The sequence below is a fragment of the Phyllopteryx taeniolatus genome, chromosome 17, assembly GCF_024500385.1.
Source record: "Phyllopteryx taeniolatus isolate TA_2022b chromosome 17, UOR_Ptae_1.2, whole genome shotgun sequence".
Taxonomy (NCBI): Eukaryota; Metazoa; Chordata; class Actinopteri; order Syngnathiformes; family Syngnathidae; genus Phyllopteryx; species Phyllopteryx taeniolatus.
Window position 1 is genome coordinate 10386365 of NC_084518.1, and position 25364 is coordinate 10411728.

A 25364-nucleotide genomic window follows, 5' to 3' on the forward strand; every position below is an offset into this window, starting at 1 on the left:
TCCACACAGGCAGGGCCGGGATTTGAACCCCGGTCCTCAGAACTGTGAGGCAGATGTGCTAACCAGTCTTCCACCGTGCCGCCTGGTTTCTATTCTATCTATCTAATAATAATAATAAATAATGCAGCATTTGTTTCCAGAGCTCTTACAACGTAAATGTTACTTGCTCCTACGAGTACAGAAGGAACAGCTGTAGCGTTTGATAGCAGATGTAGTGGAAAGAACAAGTTAAAGATGTAGAGGTGACCCTGCATGGTTCCGACTTAGACATGAACTGCATTAGTAAATATGTGCTGCCACTCATTCTTCTTGCTGCATCTCAAGCTGTCACAGTTGAAGTATACAATACTCCTCTATATGAGGAGCAAGGCTGAAATAGGTCCGGTCTATGTGAAGCTGTAAAGTAATGATGTGTTTGCAGTGATTCATATGTATGTACATTATATCCAGCTTGTGATGTTTTAATAACCGTGACACTTTTCTTCTCGTTGTTTTTCTGACATCAGGTCACTCCCTCGCCCATTTTCCAGTAAAGCTATACCAAAATCGATTGCTGAGAGTGAGGTGATCATTGATCTGGATCTAGAGATGACAGTGCAGTGATCTGAATCTTAAATCGTTAAATGCATTAGTACCCTGTTTAATCTTGATCTTTTGCATTCTGCGAGACCAAGAACTGCACAGTTTTGTATCTTTAAAGACGCACTTCAGCGAGACAGTCCATCTTCATTAAATCTTGTGCAGCCATCAATGAGCATTAAGCATAAGAGAGGCCATTAAAGCACTCATGAATGCTTCCAGACATATGGAAGACCCTATTTAATTAAGATCCTGAATTAAGGATAAGCGAGCGGCTCCGTTCAACAACAATTGTGAAGTAAGTAACCTTAGATCACCTTGAGAAAGATTATCCTTTTCAGGGTTATTGTGCAGATCTTCACAAAACATAAGAAATGGAAGAAAGCTGTAAACAGTAAAACGGTAACCCTGCAATATTGTTGATATATAATGTCCCAAAATACCTAGTCAAATAGGGTAGCACCAATAACAACCCACCACGGGACCACAACAGACCGAACACAATATATTAACGGCTACTGAGGCTGTGGGAAACATAATGAGTACAGTGGAACCGCTAAAAACAAAAGCCCCTGACTTCGGACAATTAAGAATTCCACTAACGTGTTCTGTGAAAAGTACTTAGGAGTCTGAACTGCCGTCAAGCTTGACGTCACACACAATGTCAATTCAGGATTAAGTTGACATGTTTTGATTTTTGTAACACTCATTCCAAAAGCCGGACCACTGTGGGTACAAGAAAAAGATGGTTTTATCATTACATGAAACAGGCAGATATATACTCAAAGCAGTAACGCGTCATACGCAGTTAATTGTTTTCTTTTACACTTGTGTGGCAATAAAGTCATAATATTAATACGTTTTTATGTTGCCAACAGTTTGACCCTGGAACGTATTATTTATGTTATTTATTTTATTTCCTTCATGATAAATTTGACCAGTCTTCAGAGAAGATTTCCCACCACATACTGTATCGTACTGTACTGTACTGTATTGGAATGTTTAAATTTGAATATAAAAAATAGCGTCACATTAGTAAAGAATAAAATTCACAATGAAGCGCTCCCGCTGGGGATTCCATCGTTCTGCTGGGGGACTTCAATGCTCACGTGGTCAATGACAGTGAGACCTGGAAGGGCGTGATTGGGAGGAACGGCCCCCCCGATCAGAACCCGAGTGGTGTTCTGTTGTTGGACTTCTATGCTCACCACGGTTTGTCCATAACAAACATAATGTTCAAGCATAAGGGTGTCCACACGTGCACTTGGCACCAGGACACCCTAGGTCGCAGTTCGATGATCGACTTTGTGGTCGTGTCATCGAACTTGCGGCCGCATGTCTTGGACACTCGGGTGAAGAGAGGGGCGGAGCTGTCAACTAATCACCACCTGGTGGTGAGTTGGCTCCGATGGTGGGGTAAGATGCCGATCCGACGAGGCAGCCCAAACGTATTGTGAGGGTCTGCTGGGAACGTCTGGCAGAATCCCCTGTCAGATGGAGTTTCAACTCCCACCTCCGGCAGAACTTCACCCACGTCCTGGGGGAGGCGGTGTATATTGAGTCCGAGTGGACCATGTTCCACGCCTCTATTACCGAGGCGGCCGACCAAAGCTGTGGCCGTAAGGTAGTCGGTGCCTGTCGTGGCGCCAATCCTCGAACCCGTTGGTGGACACCAGCGGTGAGGGATGCCGTCAAGCTGAAGAAGGATTCCTATCAGGCCTTTTTGGACTGTGGGACTCCTGAGGCAGCTGATGGGTACCGACTGGCCATGCGGAATGCGGCTTTGGTGGTTGCTGACGCAAAAACCCGAGCGTGGGAGGAGTTCGGTGAGGCCATGGAGAACGACTTCCAGACGGCTTTGAGGAAATTCTGGTCCACTATCCGGCGTCTCAGGAGGGGGAAGCAGTGCACCATCAACACTGTGTATAGTGGGGATGGGGCGCTGCTGACCTTGACTCGGGACGTTCTGAATCGGTGGGGAGAATACTTCGAAGACCTCCTCAATTCCACCGACACGCCTTCCCATGAGGAAGTCTGGGGTAACTGGGGCGGGCTCTCCTATCTCTGGGGTTGAGGTCACCGAGGTGGTTAAAAAGCTCCTCGATGGCAAGGCTCCAGGGGTGGCTGAGATTCGCCCGGAGTGCCTCAAGGCTCTGGTTGTTGTGGGGCTGTCCTGGTTGACACGCCTCTGCACCATCGGATGGACATCGGGGACAGTGCCTCTGAATTGGCAGACTGGGGTGGTGGCCCCCCTTTTTAAGAAGGGGGACCGAAGGGTGTGTTCCAACGACAGGGGGAATCACACTCCTCAGCCTCCCTGCTAAGGTCTATTCAGGGGAGCTCGAGAGGAGGGTCCGTCGGGAAGTCGAATCTCAGATTCAGGAGGAGCAGTGTGGTTTTCATCCTGGCTCTTCACCCTCGGCAGGGTCCCCAAGGGTGCATGGGAGTTCGCCCAACCAGTCTACATGTGTTTTGTGGACTTGGAGAAGGCGTTCGACCGTGTCCCTCATGGAGTCCTGTGGGGGGTGCTTCGGGAGTATGGGGTACCGGTCCACCTGATATGGCCTGTTCGGTCCCTGTACGACTAGTGTCAGATTTTTGGTACGCATTGCCGGCAGTCAGTCGGACTCGTTTCCAGTGAGGAAAATCCGCCAAGGCTGCCCTTTGTCACCGATTCTGTTCATAACTTTTATGGACAGAATTTCTAGGCGCAGCCGAGGCATAGAGGGGGTCCAGTTTGGTGGCCTCAGTATTGCATCTCTGCTTTTTGCAAATGATGTGGTTCTGTCGGCTTCATCAGGCCGTGATCTCCAACTCTTACTGGAGCGGTTCGCAGCCGAGTGTGAAGCGGCTGGGATGAGAATCAGCACCTCTAAATCTGAGACCATGGTCCTTAGTCGGAAAAGGGTGGACTTCCCTCTCCAGGTCGGGGATGAGATCCTTCCCCAAGTGGAGGAGTTCAAATTATCTTGGGGTCTTGTTCACGAGTGAGGGAAGAATGGAACGGGAGATCGACAGGCGGATCGGTGCAGCGTCTGCAGTGATGCGGACTTTGTATCGGTCTGTTGTGGTGAAGAAGGAGCTAAGGCGAAAAGTGAAGCTCTCGATTTACCGGTCGATCTACGTTCCTACCCTCACCTATGGTCACGAGCTGTGGGTCGTGACCAAAAGAACAAGATCCTGGATACAAGCGGCCGAACTTAGTTTCCTCCGCAGGGTGTCTGGGGTCTCCCTTAGAGATAAGGTGAGAAGCTCGGTCATCCGGGAGGGGCTCAGAGTAGAGCCGCTGCTCCTCCGCATTGAGAGGAGCCAGATGAGGTGGCTCGGGCTTCTGTTTAGGATTCCTCCTGGACGTGAGGTGGACGACCCAGGATACGCTGGAGAGACTACGTCTCTCGGCTTACCTGGGAACGCCTCGGGATCCCCTCGGAAGAGCTAGAGGAAGTGGCTGGGGAGAGGGAAGTCTGGGCTTCCCTGCTGAGGCTGCTGCCCCCGCGACCCGACCTCGGATTAGCGGAAGACAATGGATGGATAGATGGAAAATTCACAATACATGTTTCTGATCTTGTCTAATTTGTTTATTGACACTCCAGTGGATATAAAAAGTCTACATACCCCACACAAATAGGGGATAAAAGTTCAACCTTGTTTTTATTGGACTGTAACAGAATCTCTCAAACACGTGTGGGAAATGGTTATGGTCCCCTGAAATTTATATGGGGTTCATCACAAGCACTTTTAATTGTGGCAGATGTGTGCTGGCTCCCATTTAACATGTTTGAATGTGATTGGTTAATTCTGAACATAGACACTTCTGTTAAAAGAGGGTGTGCAGACTTGTGCAACCATATTATTTCAGTTGTTCAATTCAGTTGTGTTGTACAGGTAATACAGTAAGACACATTTTTTTTTTCAAATGACTTAACTGGGTCTCTTTTTTTATAACACAATAACCTGGCATCCAAACAGGGTTATGTAGACTTTTTATATCCACTGTATACTAAAAAATAACTCTAAGCAGCACTGCAAGCTACTGTTCAAGGCAACCACAATTTAATTGAAGTTTACGTGTTTGTTACCATTCTGCTCACACAACAAAGCACATATTTGTTCTGAGATTTTCATGTCACTTGTTGGTAATGAGGCTGTCGTGGCAACTTCAATCTGCGGGAGGTTAATCTTTTCCAGAAGAGAGGCGTGGCATCTCACAAGGAGGTAACCGAGAACTTGTGGTGGCGGGAGTGAGGCACTAAGTCATATAGTTTTGCTACAGCAACTCTGTGTTTGGTTGTCAGCAGGAACACGCAATGGTCACTGTATTAGGTGCTGGTAGATGGTGCCGTCTTTTAGCTTAAACACCTTGCATTAATTAATGTGTTTAGTGTTTCCACGGGATGCCAATTTTTTTTTTTTTTCCATCCAGTGGTTACAGAGGCGTACTTAAGTGGCTTTAGTTTGCCTTTCATAATACAAAGTAGCCTGTCACTCTATCCTTAACAGCAATTCTATACAGTATATTCTCCATAACACTAATACACACATTTTCAGAGGCCATTATTCTATTTCAAGATGGTGACAATATTATTAGAATGCATGTGATTTATTTAAATAACAATTACTAGATTACTAGTTTTTAATAATAATAATGACGGCACGGTGGTCGACTGGTTAGAGCGTCAGCCTCACAGTTCTGAGGACCCGGGTTCAATCCCCGGCCCCGCCTGTGTGGAGTTTGCATGTTCTCCCCGTGCCTGCGTGGGTTTTCTCCGGGCACTCCGGTTTCCTCCCACATCCCAAAAACATACATTAATTGGAGACTCTAAATTGCCCGTCGGCATGACTGTGAGTGCGAAGGGTTGTTTGTTTCTATGTGCCCTCCGATTGGCTGGCAACCAGTTCAGGGTGTACCCCGCCTCCTGCCCAATGACAGCTGGGATAGGCTCCAGCACGCCCGCGACCCTAGTGAGGAGAAAATGGATGGATGGATTTAAAAATAATCATGCAGTGCCTTTGCAATGAATTAGCTAAAAACTGGTTCTCACATCAATTACATTTAAAACGTAGACAAATAAAATAATACACGAATAAATGCCAACCTGATTACAACGAAATAAATAAATAGAAAATACAGCGGCCAGCGCATTTTATTCGCAGCATGTCAGCTATTTGGGGGGCACGGTGGATGATTGGTTAGAGCGTCAGCCTCACAGTTCTGAGGACCGGGGTTCAATCCCCGGTCCCGCCTGTGTGGAGTTTGCATGTTCTCCCTGTGCCTGCGTGGGTTTTCTCCGGGCACTCCGGTTTCCTCCCACATCCCAAAAACATGCATTAATTGCCCGTAGGTGTGACTGTGAGTGCGAATGGTTGTTTGTTTGTATGTGCCCTGCGATTGGCTGGCAACCAGTTCAGGGTGTACCCCGCCTCCTGCCCGATGATAGCTGGGATAGGCTCCAGCACGCCCGCGACCCTAGTGAGGAGAAGCGGCTCAGAAAATGGATGGATGGATGGATGTCAGCTATTTGTGGAGTCTGGCCGACTGGTTAGAGCGTCAGCCTCACAGTTCTGAGGTGCGGGGTTCAATCCCCGTCCCCGCCTGTGTGGAGTTTGCATGTTCTCCCCGTGCCTGCGTGGGTTTTCTCTGGGCACTCCGGTTTCCTCCCACATCCCAAAAACATGCATTAATTGGAGACTCTAAATTGCCCGTAGGGATGACTGTGAGTGCGAATGGTTGTTTGTTTCGATGTGCCCTGTGATTGGCTGGCAACCAGTTCAGGGTGTACCCCGCCTCCTGCCCGATGACAGCTGGGATAGGCTCCAGCGCGCCCGCGACCCTAGTGAGGAGAAGCGGCTCAGAAAATGGATGGATGGATGGATAGTTTAAGTGTCATACGACTTAACTTTTTTGAATGAATACCTACATTTTTGTGTGTGAAAATACATTGTAACAGAAAAAAAGAAAAAAAAACTCACAATCAACACACATCTTGCAAGCGTTGTAAGCATATACCAATTCAACACAATTCAGTGTTTCAGAATTGCATTCACAAAGCCCAACAAACATCATCTCCTGTTTGCCACCTAAGTCAAAGTTCAAACTAGAAATGCACAGCTAAACATAATAGACTGTTATTCATTGTTGCAGATATAAAGCAGCTGCCTGCTTCAGATTCCTCCTTGGGCCATATGAGAAAAGAGGAGCAGTGTTCCGGTTATCTGATTCCAAGGACGGATAATGCCTCTCATATGCTCTCCCTAGTGATAGAGGATATTGAAGTGGCTCTCGGCAAGACAAAGTGCATTTCCCAAGGTCAAAAATCATGTAGTGCAGTTCCCCTCTGCTATGATGCAAACCTAAATGTGGACCAGTCAGCATGAATAGCCCCGCTTAGCCCTGAAGGACCTGGCCTACTGTGGAGATAGTGATTTCATTCATTGCAGGAAACTAGTGAGGCTGCAACTGCTACTTGCAGCAGGAATAAATCCTAGTCAGCCGTGAGCATTCACTCGCAAGCTATCCACCATGGTAGATGGCAAACACGTTGACAAATCGGCCACATTGTACGGAATCTTCCCTCGTAAAACGACCTGACGGCGGACGTCGGTGCAGCCAGCGTCCAGCACCGCATGCACCCCCGGGGGCTCACCTTACCTTACACCCGAACATGAGCGAAAGGGTCCGGTTGCTGCAGATGACTTTACACTGGCACATGACCGGCGAGAGACACTTTAGATTCCTGATATTAGGCAGAGACATCAGTCCAAAGCCTCACATCCACACCGCTGCTCTGTCCACCGCCACCGCCGCCGCGACACGGTCGCCGGAGAGCCGCGGAAGTGTGTGTGTGTGTGTGTGTGTTGATGTGTGTGTGTGTGTGTGTTGGGGGGTGGTCCCTGCTGGGTAACAACCGACGGAAATGGGAGCAATTTCGGCTATAATTAACCGCTTTTTTTTTTCTTTAGGTTCTTTAGTGTACAGTTTACCCCACCCCATTTCTCTCCTCGCTCTTCCCCTCGCTCGCTCGTTCTAATAATTGACAGAAAGTTTTCGTTCAATTCGAATCAAACGAGGAAGCTATTTTATTTTACGAACAGCACGCACATCAAGCTGATATTACAGTAACTATAATTATTAATCACACCGCTGTTCGTTTTATCGGCATGTTGCGGTAGCCGTGTGGAATGGGACGACTGCGCCCCCTGTCGTGGAGCTGTCCGTGGTGCTGAAAGGCAAAGTGCCTTCGTGTGGTGTGTCTACTTTAGTGATTGAGGTGAACCCCGCTGCCATTCATTGGCGTGCTCGCTCAAGGTGGTTTCCACCTAGCCTTTATTAAATGAGTCCAAAAGTGTCAGTAACACATATGCACTCACGTACACACAAACACACACACCAACTAGAAAGGTGATGCATTAAGCTCTCTTCATGTTAGCCCGCACTGCCGTGACATCTCAGTTAAAATGAAACGCTGCAATGTTATTGTTATTGTTCTCGTTTGTGTTCGCAGTGATTTTCTCGTGGTACTCAGGCTTCCTCTCAAATCCCCAAAACATGCATGTTGTTGTGAATGTGATCGCGAATGATCTGTGTACGCCGTCTCTCACCCAATGCCAGCATGAGTGGGCTCCAGCTCACACATGAGGACAAGCGGTTCAGAAAACAGTTGCATAGCGAATCATGGGAGCCGTTCATTTCAAATGGTTTGACATCATTATATAATTTTTGTTGTTTCTGATAGTTTTTAAAAAAGATCCATGCTTTTTACTGGACAATGACAAATGATATTAGATTTTTTTTTTTTTAATCTATATTACGCAAAGTAATTTTGAGTTACAATACAGTGTGTCTCCTTTGCAGGACTGTGCTGACATGAAGGCCCCACAGGGTGGAGTGAGAGAACCGGCTAGGTTATATTTAAATATTGTGCATTCATCTCAGGACCGACTGCGGCGCTGGGCTCCATGCTCCCAGGTGACGTCAGCGGTAAAAAATAAATAAATAAATAAATACATCGACTACATCGCTCTCTAAGAGGGATATCCCGGGAAGCATGCACTGAAAAAAGCATTAAGTTTCTCACAGATCTAGTAGGTCAAGGCCCAAAGGAGTTATTAGAAAATGTGCTTTACTGTTAAATCTCTCGACCAACAGTCCGTCTATTTGAGCATATATACTGTAGCTCGTACGACCAACAATTATAATTCATATAAGTGAAGATGAATGTGTGTGTGTGTTTTGTGCCTCCAAAGTTAAATGACGTATTTCCTTATTGTTATTCTGTGCTTTTCTCAGATGGAAGAAGTCCAAGATGACTTTTTAAACCCACATTAAGGTTTCCATGGATATTGCTTTGTTCAAGACAAGACACAGACGTCCTTGATTGCAGCAGTTAATGCATTCTAATGCTCTGGCCATAAGTGTTCACTGTGAGCTTGCCATGATGAGTAATAGGCCTGCAATAGATCCTTTCTTCTAAATCACACAGTGGTGGTTCCCCTTATTTCCCGCAGGTTCTCCTTATATGAGATCTATACTATTTACACATCCGTCACATCAAACTCCTGTTATTAACAAGTTCCTAAGGAGATACAGTGTAGTGTAAACATTAAAACCACTGGATAATCATTGAGTTAACATAACTGCAGAGACATAAGAAAGACTGCATATTTCCAAAAAGTAGAGGAAGACTTTCTCATCATTCTTATCTGACTTTCTTACTGCCAACAGCTTCTTTGTAAATTATTTCCATAACTGCACCCCCTCACACCTATAAGTGGAAATGCCCCAAAAGTTGCAGTTTGGAGTTCAACCAAAAATGTCTGGAAAAACACTATGCCTCAAGTCAAACTAGCCATCATCGTGAGAAAGGTTCCTAAATCTTGTGAGATAGAAATACTTTTTTTGTGTGTGTGACTGTAAGGGGGAGGTGTGGGTGGATGCCACCACAGAAGGGCCCCAGTAATTGGCAATAACCATGGTACAGGATATGGATATGGAGCTTACTGCGAAATAGCTAAGTGTCCAACTTTTCAGCACAAAACGAGCAAAACAATTCATTAGTTATCAGTAGTGCACACAAATTATTCATTAAATCAATCAATACCTATATAACACAACTAGGTGACATCATCACTTTGCACTTTGCACCTTTGACATTAAAACCTTTTTGGCCCCATATCTCCATACAGGAATTTTCAAAAGGGGAGTAAAACTAAAAACTTGGAAAAAAAAAAAAAAAAAAAAAACTTTTTTTTTTTTTTTTTTTTTAGTTTAAATATGCAGTTTTTGACTTCTTTTTAGAATTCATTGTCGATAAAAATCACCTGTATAGTTGATAAAGGTTTTATGATGGTAGCTGTTTGAGCCTGGACTGTCTAAGGGAGCCACAAAGCTAAACATCCATCCATTGATCCATCCATCCATCCATCAATTCAAAAGAAATCTGTCCATGTGAAAATGCATTTGCAGATCACTGTATGCCAGAGCCGCAGGTGGCACTACTGACCCCAACCTCAAGGCCATTTACATGATCAGGCAGTAAAGGAAGTCATTTCCAGAAAAGGCATAATAGCAACACAAAGTATACAGTAATTCTCCACATGATACAAAAGGCACAATCAATATAACAATTAAAAATAAAAACACACATAGAATTCAATTGAACTGAATTTGAGGAAATATTCACCTGCTTTGGGTTTTCCAAAAAGTCAAAATTTGTGTTGCCCTAGAATGTAGTTTGAATTTGAACTATAGACCAAAACACATCAGTCATATGGTTGACGTGGTGTGGATATTTCATTAAAAAAATGTCCATGTCGCTTTAATTTAAGTATCCTTTTTGTTTTTATTTCCATGAAGGCGTATTTCCGTCAGACTTGGACATAGGAATAGTTGTATATATATGAGTCTGTATACTGTGCTCTGTTAACTGAAGTTTACCTGTTCTACCTCAGCGTTATGTAAGGCATGATAGTGACAGTTGAGCTGTGGTATTCCACTGTGTAGGTTTTAACAACGTAATACTGCATTGTGTGAAAGTGAGTGAGAGAGAACCCCAAAAGAGCTGGAGTGTTTCCATGACAACATGTGCAAGGGGGTGGCAGACGTCTAACAAACAGTCCACTTGCCAACAGTGTTCAGATCATCATATTTATGGAGTGACTGCTTCCGTCAAAACTGGTTGCACAATAAAAAAAAATAAAAATAAAAACAGGTGCTTTGTGTGACACCAATGAGACACACCGGAATTTTCCTCGGGATATGTTGCAAGCTGTTTGGCCGACGGGATTCACCGTGAAATCAACTCAATCATGCTGTGAGGTTATTTTATTGTCGTGGGTGTAATGTACTTGACTTGCGTTTGATTTGCATCAAGGATGAGCAACTGGCGGCCGCGAGCCGCATGTTGCCGACGCCCACACTTTGACGGCCCCTCGATTAATAATCTATTTTTTTTTTTTTCAGGGGAATTATAAACGTTTCTTCTACTATACCAGATCATTTTTACGTTGTAATAGCACCATTCACCACTAGATAGCAGACATTGCTTAGTAGAACTTTCACTGGGTCTTCTCCATCAGGAGTATTACCAAGAATAGAAGTAGGATCCATCCATCCATCCATTTTCTGAGCCGCTTCTAATCACTAGGGTCGCGGGCGTGCTGGAGCCTATCCCAGCTATCATTGGGCAGGAGGCGGGGTACACCCTGAACTGGTTGCCAGCCAATCGCAGGGCACATAGAAACAAACCAGTCGCACTCACATTCACACCTATGGGTAATTTAGAGTTGTCAATTAAGCAGGCGGCACGGTGGCCGACTGGTTAGAGCGTTAGCCTCACAGTTCTGAGGACCCGGGTTCAATCCCCGGCCCCGCCTGTGTGGAGTTTGCATGTTCTCCCCGTGCCTGCGTGGGTTTTCTCCGGGCACTCCGGTTTCCTCCCACATCCCAAAAACATGCATTAATTGGAGACTCTAAAATTGGCCATAGGTGTGACTGTGAGTGCGAATGGTTGTTTGTTTGTATGTGCCCTCCGATTGGCTCGCAACCAGTTCAGAGTGTACCCCGCCTCCTGCCCGATGACAGCTGGGATAGGCTCCAGCACGCCCGCGACCCTAGTGAGGAGAAGCGGCTTAGAAAATGGATGGCATGAATTAACCTAGCATGCATGGTTTTGTGCCCGGAGAAAACCCACGCAGGCACGGGGAGAACATGAAACTCCACACAGGCGGGGCCGGGGATTGAACCCCGGTCCTCAGAACTGTGAGGCAGATGTGCTAACCAGTCGTCCACCGTGCCATCCATCCATTTTCTGAGCCGCTTCTCCCCACTAGGGTCGCGGGCGTGCTGGAGCCTATCCCAGCTATCATCGGGCAGGAGGCGGGGTACACTCTGAACTGGTTGCCAGCCAATCGCAGGGCACATATAAACAAACAACCACTCACATTCACACCTACGGACAATTTAGAGTTTTCAATTAACCTACCATGCATGTTTTGGGGATGTGGGGAAGCCGGAGTGCCCGGAGAAAACCCACGCAGGCACGGGGAGAACATGAAACTCCACACAGGCGGGGCCGGGGATTGAACCCCGGTCCTCAGAACTGTGAGGCAGACGCTCTAACTAGTCGGCCGCCGTGCCGCGGATGACTATTTAATGCTGTTAACAGTGTTGCAAACGTGTATGGTGATTTGGACAGGGAAGACCCACCAGTCCTCCTTTAACAAAGCAGAGTCAACTGACCTATACTGCAACATGAGTAGGGCTAATAATTTGGGGGTTTTGAATGACATTCACGACTAACATAGTGTTATACCTGAATAAGTTAAACAAACGAAAGTTCATAAACTAGTTCATATTTTGGGAATGTAAACTGAACTTAGTTCATTTCTGCCTGATGAACGTTATTGAGAATGTGCTCATTCTGGCGTCTGTTAAAGGTTTTCCAACGAAAGTTAATTTTCATTCAAGAGTGCCAGGTTTTGCTATAGGGACTTCCAGTACCAAACCCATCTAAACACACTATATACTGTATGAGCCTTCCTACGTCGGGGACTAAATGCCATATTTGGCAACCGGTTCAGTGTGCCGCCATTCAAGTTTACATGCAATAGGTGCGTCCAAGGCCACTCTGTAAATGGGAGTGAATGTGTTCTTTTTTTGGAAAATTATTATTTGTATCAGAATGCTTTAGTTAAAATACTGTACCATCACACTGTCATAATATAAAATTTATTTAGTTTTGTAATATAAGAATAGATAAGATAAAATATTGTGTTAATGGAGTCAGTCAGAGCTGCTGGAATGCAAAGTTAGCAGTGTCCTTTCACCATCGTTCCTGTCATTACTATGTTGCATGTTTTTGTTTGCACATTAAGGAGAAACGTCCTGTTTTTTTGTTTTAATTCCTCATTTAAAAAAAGTCCATTCAAGAAACAAAATTTTCCTCATGTTTTTAAGATTGTAGAAATAAAGCTGCAGCTGATTCTACTAGTGTCGAATGAATGGGTGGCAACAATGGGAAAATGAAATGCCAGTATTTTTAGGGTAATAGCCCGTCAGCAACATATTAAGAAAATAAGAACCAAAAAAACAACTATGAACTAGATCATTTTTGGAACAGTGAATTAAGTTCAGAATTTTGATTAATACACTATGACCTGAACTAGTTCAATTTTGGAATGGTGAATTGAACTTTGAACTAGTCTGTGTAGAAAACCAACATTCTCATCACTGAACATAGTATAATATTAAAATTTTAAGTGAGTTGATTTTTGTAGAAAAAATGCACAAGATCAGTTTTTGCATGTAATGTTGGTTTGCTGTTAAGTAGTTTTGTATCATCTTTGAATGGTAATTTTTATGTAAGACTCCTTTGCACTGATTTTTTTTTTTAAGCATCACAGTATATGTTTATTTTTTGATTACTAGCTTAAACCCTTTGTTGTTGAAAAGCAGATCTTTCCTGGATGCATTTGAGCATAAAATATATTAAGATACTGTGATGAACATTGTTTCAATCCATCCATCCATCCATTTTCTGAGCCGCTTCTCCTCACAAGGGTCACGGGCGTGCTGGTGCCTATCCCAGCTATCATCAGGCAGGAGGCGGGGTACACCCTGAACTGGTTGCCAGCCAATCGCAGGACACATACAAACAAACAAACATTCGCACTCACATTCACACTTACGGGCAATTTAGAGTTGTCAATTAACGTACCATGCATGTTTTTGGGATGTGGGAGAAAACCGGAGTGCCCGGAGAAAACCCACGCAGGAACAGGGAGAACATGCAAACTCCACACAGGCGGGGCCGGGGATTGAACCCCACTCCTCAGAATTGTGAGGCAGATGCTCTAACCAGTCGTGCACCGTGCCGCCTTGTTTCAATTTAAAAAAAAAAAAAAAAAAAAAAAAACATGCACATGTTCATATTTAAAAACATTTTTGTCATACTTTTGGTTAGGAAGTATGCGCTCCCATGTGGCCCCCTGGTAGCACTGATGACAAATTGTGGACCCCGCCATTATTTCAGTTGCCCATTCCTTGGTTTACATCCTACATATGACATTCTAGTATCAAGTCCACATAATACAACATTATTTTCACAGACTAATTTTGTTTTATTATATTACATACATGTTTCAGTCTTCAATTTTGACCTTTGTGTGTGCATTGTACATTTCATTAGAGGCCCGAGCACAGCCCAATGAGATCAAATACAAAGGATGTGTCAGAAATTCTGCCTTTACGAAGACAATAATGCATAGCGTGGATTGTCAGACAAGTGTTAATTTAACAATATATTTATTATTGTGATTGTATTTTTCAGTCACATAGAACTGCATTGCATCATACTGAGAGGCAATGATGCTTCAATATTTCAAAAATTGCTTCACAAATGTTGCAGTTTCATGAGAAGCTTTAGCTCAGCCTTTACGTAAAAAGCAGCAGCACTAAAACCTCACTCTGCTGCACTTACACACAAAGCATACTACTCCACATCATATTCCTGTGTGTCTTGCTGAACCACCCAGCTGTCTAAATTTAACATGCCAGAATGGAATCATCACCAATAATGATGACCCGAAGAACTGCATTATGCATGAGTTATGGTGTGCATGTTATAACTCAAAAAATATTTTTAAAAGCCCCCCAAACACATTTGCTGGACTCATTTACTTAACTTCTCCTTTTAGCAGCTGCAGGGTTTTAAAATAGATAACGTATTAAGGGGTGAAATGGTTAAATCTGCGCATCAACCTTAAATAACACCAAGACTATAATTATGAAGGGCTAATGCATGATCTTTCTGTGACAAGCAAAGAACGTGATGCAGAATTGCCATTCTAATTTTAAAAAGCCACCACCTCACTTTCAACGTCACCGTGTCAGCATCTGTGGCCCCTCTTCCTCAGCTAAAGTAGACAGCCGTGCGCTGTCCAAAATATGTGGACATCCTGTGGCAGCTGTCTCTTGTCTTGAGGGTTTAGAAAAAAATATGGATGAAAGATCAATGCTGACTGTCAGCTCATGCTTCATCCTGTTTCCAACGTTGTCTGTTATTGAACAACCATCAGCTGACAAGCTTCCTGTCAGTCTCTCTACGCTGTAATGCAGTCTTGATTCTGACTTGTGTCGATGTGTTAAATGTCCCCACAAGATATACTGGACATTCTCGGGTCCATTAGGTACACTTGCCCAACTAATGAGATTTAAAATAAGTACAATTAACTCCAGCCTATTTGCGGTTCGTTTTATTTGATTTTATTGTATTTTATTTTATTTTATTTAGTAACCTTTATTGAGCCAGATAGAACATTAAGGACGGTTTCTCATTTCCAATGTTGATCTATTCATGAATTAACGTATTCACATATTTCTTCGGCTACTTGCTGGCGTCAAAGCCCTGGTGAATAGGAAAGTAGTAATTGGTGTCAAGGAAGTACAAAGTGCGTTAGAAATGTTCATGACTGGTTTCACAAAAGTGTAAGCTTTTTCAAATTCCAACTACATGTTTTCCCATCGGAAGTAATCCCCCAGGAGTCTAACACACTTTCCCAGCATTCTCTACCGAGCCTTCAGATATTCCTGAAAGATTATACCGGGATCTTCCGCAGCTCAGTCATTATGGCAAACTTGATGTCGTCCATGTCTTCAGAATTGGTCCCCTTGATGACCCTCTTGAGAATGGAAAAAAAGGAAAACATCTCACGAAGCCAGGTCAGGTGAAGTGCCCCAGCATGGCAGTATTCTTCTCAGCCAGGAACTGTCGGATGCTTAGGGCATTGTGAGCAGGCGCGTTGTCATGGTCAAGCAGCTATGAATTGCCAAAACTCCTCCAGCTTCTCGTGCAGTGAGTGAAGCGAACCCTGCAGGATCTTTTCGTAGACGTGCGGATTGATTGTCGGACCTAAATTGAAAGGGAAATCTCATAGCTTGTAGTCCTGGAACTTTTCTGACACACCTCGTATGTTGAAGTGATCATCTCTACAAAGAGACTAACATCTTTGTATGTCAGGGGAGAAGTTACCTTTAGTCTGGGTTGTTAGTGGCAATACAGAGAATATTTCCTGCATGTGTATGTACATGTTCAGTTATGGTGCATTTTTTTTCTAAATCAAATCATTTGATCATTATTTCTAAGGATAATGTAAGATGAGTTTGAAATATTACAATGTTTAGGTCTCATATTTACTGTTGAAATTTTAACATTTTCGGGGCTTGTCAATTACTCTTTTTACGTTATTTGCGGGAGGGCTTTGTTTCTGACCCCTGTCAATAGTGTGAGGGGTGTTACTGTATCTGCCTTTACAAAGATAATGAGTTCATTTTCCAATGCATTAATTTTAAGCAAGACATGAACAAATCTCATGACAAAAAATTGCATCTACAAAATTAACTGTTTTGGTTTTTTGTATGATGATGATGATGATGATGATCACCAAAGCACTAGAAACAGAACTTGGTCACCAATCAATCACAGGTCTATGAGCAATGTAGTTAATCATATATCAACTACATAGACGCATTTATTTATAGCAAACAGATGCAGACCTAAATACATATATTATACACGACACAACACTTGCCTGTTGTTTCAGGCTTCTTCATTATTACACAGCGGATAGCATAGCAAGAAAATAAAATCTTAAATAAAAAATTGCCTGTAAAGTTATTAAAGGTTTTAATAACAGCAATAGTTTTAAGCCTGGAAGGGATGAATTCACGTTAGTTAATTTACTTTGGTAAAAATGATTTTTAATTAGATGAACTTTAAGTTAAGTTAAGTTAACTAGCATCATGGAATGGATTGTGTTTGACTTTGGAAGTTTCACTGTTGATGCGTAACATAACGTTACTACATTTTGTGTAACGACTGTGGCACTGCATTACCTTCATTCATTGCATAATGAGATGCGCTGATTACAATAGACGGTAGTTAAAGCGAGGCAGTATATTTGCCCGGGGGTGTCTTTACTGCTCAGTATACTGTATGCATTCAGATAGGAGGTTTTCATTGTGGGATTGTGTTTTCTAGCATGACCATGACTGCTCCTTTCCCTTAGTGGGCACCACATTGCTAATCATTACATAATACCCCACACCCACCTACTTCCTCTGGTTTTAACTTTTTTTTTCCACAAGGACAGAAATTATCAACCAGGTGGCCTAAAGCACCAGTACATGGTCTTAAAAACTTGCCACATAGTTAAACACTTGCACACACTGTTTCTGTTGTTGTTTTTTTGGGAAGTCACCGCTGATGAAATGCAACAAAGAGGGCCAGGCCACCGCTGATAGCTTTAGCTTGGCACAGAGTGAGACCAGCGTGTTACCAGACTGGTCAGCCATAGCCATGATTTTCTGGCCAAGAAGATAAAAACAGAGCTGCCAGGTGTCTACAAGTTGAATTTTACTGTATGCTCCAGCTGACACGAAACTGACAACTGAAAAACAAGCATTGTATTTTCTCAATTAATGGGTTGGGGAATTTAATTATGCAACTGAAGAGACTACCATGCAACTATTTATAATGTAAAAAAATGCTAAATATTTAATTATATTTTTTGAAAGTAATTTTTTTCACAAATAATTAAAGTTAATTAAAGTAATAATGGAATATAACATAACTCTTAATGAAATGAAACATTTGGTAAAATATACATATGTATGTTATGTTCTAGTAAACATTTTCCTGCATTCTCCTCAATGCTTCTCTTTAAACTCCAGCATAAATGTCAGCTTTACAGATACCATGTCTGGTAATTGCAACCCCCTTGCGGAGCCACATGCTGTTATTTTTTTTTTCACAGGCACAAAAACAGCTTTAACCAAGGCTATGCAAAAACCACTATTTGAGGACATATGATGTTCATATGTTCGCATGGAAACAAGTCCTGCTCTCTCGATATAGTGAGTGAATCACATGTCCCATCAGAAATTCAAGACAAAGAACTTCATGGGAATCTAACAATACAAACTCGAGATGCTCAAATATCACGTCCAATTCGTTTTTTTTATGAGAGAAAAGAGAGGCAGAAAGGCATGGTGTACGAATAACACGCAACCACGACATTGTTAAATGACAGCGCAGTGTTGTGACACTGTGCTTGACAAAAACTAATAATTAGCGTTTCATTGTGGTAATGTGACCTGCACATAATAGGAAGCCATTTCTTCTTGTAATTATGATCCATCTAGTACAGGCTTTTTTAGTTTGTTAACTCCTCATACTCAACACAATAGACATGAATTTATTATAACCACGAATCTAAACGCTAATTTAGCTGTGCCTGCTATTGTACATATTTGTTTTAAATGAAACAGTGGACGGACGAGTGGTTAGCACGTATGCCTCATAGCTCTGAGGTTAGGGTTCTAATCGGAACGCTGGCATTAGGGTTACGGTTTGTGTGGAGTTTGCATGTTCTCGCTGTGCTTGCGTGGGTTTTCTATGTGTATTCTGGCTTCCTCCCACATGATATACATGAAGTTAATAAAAGACTAAATGGTCCGTAGGTGTGAATGTGAGCGTGAATTGTTTATGTGTGCCTCGCCTTTTGCCGAATGTCATCTGGGCTAGGCTCCAGCTCGCCCACCACCCTAATGAGGGTAAATGGTTTAAAAAGTGTATGGATAGATGGAACATGCATTATCTTTCAACAAATTAATGGCGATGTATAGACATTTTCAACACATAAATGGACAATTTGCCATGTTTGGGAAAATTTGTGGAGTGTGTGATCGTTTATCATTTTGCAGCAGCTTTCTTTGTTACCTTGAGAGTTTGCGCCCACACACAGACCCGGTGACGCATGCTCTAACCAGTCCAGTGCTTAACGAGTTCTGTTTTAATTCTCATGAGAACACGTTGCCCATAATCATGCCGGCGTCTGTTAAGATTGAAAGAAATAAGTGGATGGGTCCTCCTGGGCTGAAAAGGGAACCCAGTGAATTTTAACTTTGGCGGACTATGGGTAATTTCAGCAGTTATATTCATAAATAACAGTTGTTTTTCACCTGCACGATATATGAATTGCAATTTTTCAAATTATTTGTTCTTTTTCCCCTCGGCACTTGCTTTATTTTGTAAATGTTTTTGTTTTGTGTTGAATAGACCAAGTTCATCATAACTTTATTTAAATCGAGGTGATTTAAATTCTCCTTTATCCAAATTTCAAAATATAGATTACTGCAGCCAAAAGTCTTCAAAATTTAAAACCAGTGAGAAAGTGGCTAGTTCTAAACCATCCTGTGTTTTCATCCATCCATCCATTTTCCGCACCGCTTATCCTCACTAGGGTCGCAGGCGTGCTGGAACCTATCCCAGCTATCTTCGGGCGAGAGGCAGTGTACACCCTGAACTGGTCGCCAGCCAATCGCATGGCACATATAGACAAACAACCATTCACACCCACGGGCAATTTAGAGTCTTCAATCAACCTACCACCCATGTTTTTCGGATGTGGGAGGAAACCCGGAGGAAACCCACTCAGGCACGGGGAGGACATGCAAACTCCACACAGGCGGGGCCTGGATTATAACCCCAGTCTTCAGAACTGCTGTGCTAACCAGTCGCCCACCATGCCGCCCCTGTGTTTTCTTGTTTAGTTAAAAAATATCTTATATCATATATGTATATAATTTTTTTAGAGGCAGTACAAGGATGGTTATGATGAATGCAGCCCTATGGGGGGCACAAGTCAGTGCAAACTGTAGGCCGGTCCCAAGCCCGGATAAATGCAGAGGGTTGCGTCAGGAAGGGCATCCGGCTTAAAACCTTGCCAAACAAATATGAGCGTTCATCCAAAGAATTCCATACCGGATCGGTCGTGGCCCGGGTTAACAACGTCCGCCACCGGCGCCGTCAACCTGCAGGGCGCTGTTGGAAATTCAGCTACTGTGGGTCGAAGTCGAAGTCAAAGAAGAAGAAGAAGAAGAGGTGGAAAGCGGGTTCTTCGGCAGAAAGAGAAGAGGAAAACACAGAGCCTAGAACTGAATGTGGGAACTTTGAATGTTGGGACTATGACAGGAAAATCTTGGGAGTTGGTTGACATGATGATTAGGAGAAAGGTTGATATATTGTGTGTCCAGGAGACCAGGTGGAAAGGCAGTAAGGCTAGAAGTTTAGGGGCAGGGTTTAAATTATTTTACCATGGTGTAGATGGGAAGAGAAATGGAGTCGGGGTTATTTTAAAAGAAGAGTTGGCTAAGAATGTCTTGGAGGTGAAAAGAGTATCAGATCGAGTGATGAGGCTGAAATTTGAAATTGAGGGTGTTATGTGTAATGTGATTAGTGGCTATGCCCCACAGGTAGGATGTGACCTAGAGGTGAAAGAGAAATTCTGGAAGGAGCTAGATGATGTAGTTCTGAGCATCCCAGACAGAGAGAGAGTCGTAATTGGTGCAGATTGTAATGGACATGTTGGTGAAGGTAATAAGGGTGACGAAGAAGTGATGGGTAAGTACGGTATCCAGGAAAGGAACTTGGAGGGACAGATGGTGGTAGACTTTGCAACAAGGATGCAAATGGCTGTAGTGAACACTTTTTTTCAGAAGAGGCACGAACATAGGGTGACCTACAAGAGCGGAGGTAGAAGCACACAGGTGGATTACATCTTGTGCAGACGATGTAATCTGAAGGAGGTTACCAACTGTAAGGTAGTGGTAGGGGAGAGTGTGGCTAGACAGCATAGGATGGTGGTGTGTAAGATGACTCTGGTGGTGGGGAGGAAAATTAGGAAGACAAAGGCAGAGAAGAGAACCATGTGGTGGAAGCTGAGACTGCAAGTGTTGTGCAGCTTTTCGGGAAGAGGTGATACAGGCTCTCGGTGGACGGGAAGAGCTTCCAGAAGACTGGACCACTGCAGCCAAGGTGATCAGAGAAGCAGGCAGGAGAGTACTTGGTGTATCTTCTGGCAGGAAAGGAGAGAAGGAGACTTGGTGGTGGAACCTCACAGTACAGGAAATCATACAAGGAAAACGGTTAGCCGAGGAGAGGCGAAAGGAATACATTGAGATGCGACACAGGGCAAAGGTAGAGGTGGCAAAGGCAAAACAAGAGGCATATGATGACATGTATGGCAGGTTGGACACTAAAGAAGGAGAAAAGGATCTATACAGGCTGGCCATACAGAGGGATAGAGATGGGAAGGATGTGCAGCAGGTTAGGGTGATTAAGGATAGAGATGGAAATGTGTTGACTGGTGCCAGCAGTGTGCTAGGTAGATGGAAAGAATACTTCGAGGAGTTGATGAATGAGGAAAATGATAGAGAAGGGAGAGTAGAAGAGGCAAGTGTGGTGGACCAGGAAGTGGCAATGATTAGTAAGGGGGAAGTTAGAAAGGCATTAAAGAGAATGAAAAATGGAAAGGCAGTTGGTCCTGATGACATTCCTGTGGAGGTATGGAAGCATCTAGGAGAGGTGGCTGTGGAGTTTTTGACCAGCTTGTTCAATAGAATTCTAGTGCGTGAGAAGATGCCTGAGGAATGGAGGAAAAGTGTACTGGTGCCCATTTTTAAGAACAAAGGTGATGTGCAGAGCTGTGGCAACTATAGAGGAATAAAGTTGATGAGCCACACAATGAAGTTATGGGAAAGAGTAGTGGAGGCTAGACTCAGGACAGAAGTGAGTATTTGCGAGCAACAGTATGGTTTCATGCCTAGAAAGAGTACCACAGATGCATTATTTGCCTTGAGGATGTTGATGGAAAAGTACAGAGAAGGTCAGAAGGAGCTACATTGTGTCTTTGTAGATCTAGAGAAAGCCTATGACAGAGTACCCAGAGAGGAACTGTGGTACTGCATGCGGAAGTCTGGAGTGGCAGAGAAGTATGTTAGAATAATACAGGACATGTACGAGGGCAGCAGAACAGCGGTGAGGTGTGCTGTCGGTGTGACAGAAGAATTTAAGGTGGACGTGGGACTGCATCAGGGATCAGCCCTGAGCCCCTTCCTTTTTGCAGTGGTGATGGATAGGCTGACAGATGAGGTTAGACTGGAATCCCCGTGGACCATGATGTTTGCAGATGACATTGTGATCTGCAGTGAAAGCAGGGAGCAGCTGGAGGAACAGTTAGAAAGATGGAGGCATGCACTGGAAAGAAGAGGAATGAAGATTAGCCGAAGTAAAACAGAATATATGTGCATGAATGAGAGGGGTGGTGGGGGAAGAATGAGGCTACAGGGAGAAGAGATGGCAAGGGTAGAGGACTTTAAATACTTGGGGTCAACCGTCCAGAGCAATGGTGAGTGTGGTCAGGAAGTGAAGAAACGGGTCCAAGCAGGTTGGAACGGGTGGAGGAAGGTGTCAGGTGTGTTATGTGACAGAAGAGTCTCTGCTAGGATGAAGGGCAAAGTTTATAAAACAGTGGTGAGGCCAGCCATGATGTATGGATTAGAGACAGTGGCACTGAAGAGAAAACAGGAAGCAGAGCTGGAGGTGGCGGAAATGAAGATGTTGAGGTTCGCTCTCGGAGTGACCAGGTTGGATAAAATTAGAAATGAGCTCATCAGAGGGACAGCCAAGGTTCGATGTTTTGGAGACAAAGTTAGAGAGAGCAGACTTCAATGGTTTGGACACGTCCAGAGGAGAGAGAGTGAGTATATTGGTAGAAGGATGATGACGATGGAGCTGCCAGGCAAGAGAGCTAGAGGAAGACCAAAGAGAAGGTTGATGGATGTCGTGAGGGAAGACATGATGGCAGTTGGTGTTCGAGAGGAGGATGCAGGAGATAGGCTCTCATGGAAAAGGATGACGCGCTGTGGCGACCCCTAACGGGACAAGCCGAAAGGAAAAGAAGAAGAAGAAGACAAGGGTGGTTATGATGGAGATTGGCTCAGAATATTCCAGAAAAGTGGATTTAAAATGACTGTTAGGTTGATTCACAACTATCAGGCAAAGAGATAAACAGTGTAGGACTGAATCAAAGACATAATTTGCTGGCCTCAGCAACAGTGCCAACAGCATATGCTACCCTCCAAAAGTATTGGAACAGTAAATCCAATTCCTTTACTTTTTTGCTGTAGACTGAAAAGATTTGGGTTTTGATATGAGAGAGCACATAAGAGATCAACATTTCAGCATTTATTTCCATCTGCATATGATACACAACTTGGAGACAAGATCGCATTATTTGTAACAGTAATTTGGTATGTTTTTCCAGGCTTTCACCACAGCCAATTTGTGCTGCTTGTTTTGTGGGTGTTTTTCCTTTCAGTCTCTTCTTTGGCAGCTAAAATACATGCTCGAAAGGTTTTACATCTAGAGATGAACTTTTTTGATGTTTTGGTAGTGTGTTTTGGGTGATTATCTTGATGCATGATGAAGGATCCCGCAATCAATTTGGCCGCATTTTTCTTTAGATTGGCAGACAAAATGTTTCTGTCGACATAGAGTTCATTATGCTGTTCCCATCATTTCTTACAATAAAGTCAGTAAAGATTTATGAGTCTGTCCCAGAAGAAGTCATGCAAGCCAAAACAGTGACATAACTTGAGTTTCATAGATTGTGGGTTTGGGATGTTTGTGATCATGAGCAGATCTTTTATTTCTCCTATCTTTACCCGCTATCACTTTGCCTAAGGTTAATCTCATGAGTCCTTAAAATTTTGTCCGCCAATTTTTTCGAGGCTCATATCTGTACTTTTTTGGGGTGGAAGATTCAGCCTGGTGAGTGTTTTGCATCTTTTTTGTTATAGGTTATTTCTGGTAGGTCACAAAGTTTCTGTCTTTAACTGTTGTTGTTTTCCTTCATCTACCTGTTCCATTATCTGAAGTAAACTAGTGGTTTCTTTACTTTTTCAGGACATTGCCATCAGTTGTGCTGTGTTTTCCTTTTATTTTCAGCTTCAGAATTGCTTGTTTTTCATCCCTAGACAACGCTTTGGTTTTCATGTTGGTTATAACCCTAACTAATATGAATGTAGTGTTCACAGGGAAAATGTGGGCAACAAAAAACACCTGTCAGTCACATGGTCCAATACTTTTGCTCAAATGAAAAATATGAGGAGTTAAAGAAAAGGTTTTATGTTCTACAGTAAGTTTTCAAATACATAAATAAGCAATAAAAGCTGATATACTGAAATGAAATAAAATCCAAACATTTCAATCTAAGGCAAACATAGGAAGCGGCCTCACATCCAGTTCTTTTGGAGGGGAGTGTAATTGTTTTGTCCATTTATTGTGATGCACAAATTTGGATCTCTGTGGTCAAAATATACAGTACTTCCATATTCAATCTACTGCTGTGGTCACTAATCAAATTACTCTCCAAAAGCCATTTTCTCTGTCACTCTTTCTTTGTTCCTCCCGCAGACCTTCTTTACCCCCTTGTGGCGTCCTGTAATCTAACCTCTGAGAGTATGTCATCTTGTGGTGAGTCCATTGAGGATTTATTGATGTACTATGGTCCTTACACTTGTGACTTGCACATGTGTGTGTAATCAGCTCTGACTGTAGCACTATAATTAAGTCAGTGTGGGGTAAAAAAAAAAAAAAAAAAAAGAAACATAAGCAAAGACAACCCAATATGAGCCACACATTGGAAACATACGTATACACATATACAAGGTACTCATTATGGACATATACTGTGGTAAGTACATACAAAATAAGTTGTGATTTTCTGTGTCAGGTATTGTGATCTGTTTGTTAAACACAAAAACATTACAATGCTCTAACATGAAATTTGTATTTTGGATTGACATAAATACAATTCTGTTTACCATGCAGGAAAATAAAAATAAATTATTAATAATTTCAGAAAAATAAAATTCTTTGGAAAAACAAAATATGATTACATGAAATTATTGGGCGGCACGGTCGCCGACTGGTTAGAGCGTCTGCTTTACAGTTCTGAGGACTGGGGTTCAATCCCCGGCCCCGCCTGTGTGGAGTTTGCATGTTCTCCCCGAGCCTGCGTGGGTTTTCTCCGGGCACTCCGGTTTCTTCCCACATTCCAAAAACATGAATGCTAGGTTAATTGACGACTCTAAATTGCCCGTAGTTGTGAATGTGAGTGTGAATGGTTGTTTGTTTGTATCTGCCCTGCGATTGGCTGACAACCGGTTCAGGGTGTACCCCGCCTCCTGCCCGATTTTAGCTGGAATAGGCTCCAGCACGCCCGCGACCCTAGTGAGGAGAAGCGGCTCAGAAAATGGATGTATGGATGGATGAAATTATTGTTAAAATAAATTTTTAAAATGTGGTTAACGAACAAAATAAAATCATGTAAAACAAGAACATGAACAAATTGCAGTATTTAAAATGATGTGGAAAAACAAAATG

At 43.2% G+C, this 25364-nt stretch overlaps 1 protein-coding gene across 1 annotated transcript in view; it reads right to left on the minus strand.

Annotated features, from left to right (window-relative positions):
* LOC133467351 (disks large homolog 4-like) overlaps window positions 1–7530 on the minus strand; it is a 50920-nt gene extending 43390 nt beyond the window's left edge. The window contains exon 1 of the mRNA XM_061752119.1: window positions 7229–7530. Coding sequence (XP_061608103.1) covers window positions 7229–7333 — 105 coding nt within the window. The 5' untranslated portion in view covers window positions 7334–7530. The remainder of the gene's footprint in view (window positions 1–7228) is intronic.
* Between the last annotated feature and the right edge of the window lie 17834 nt (window positions 7531–25364).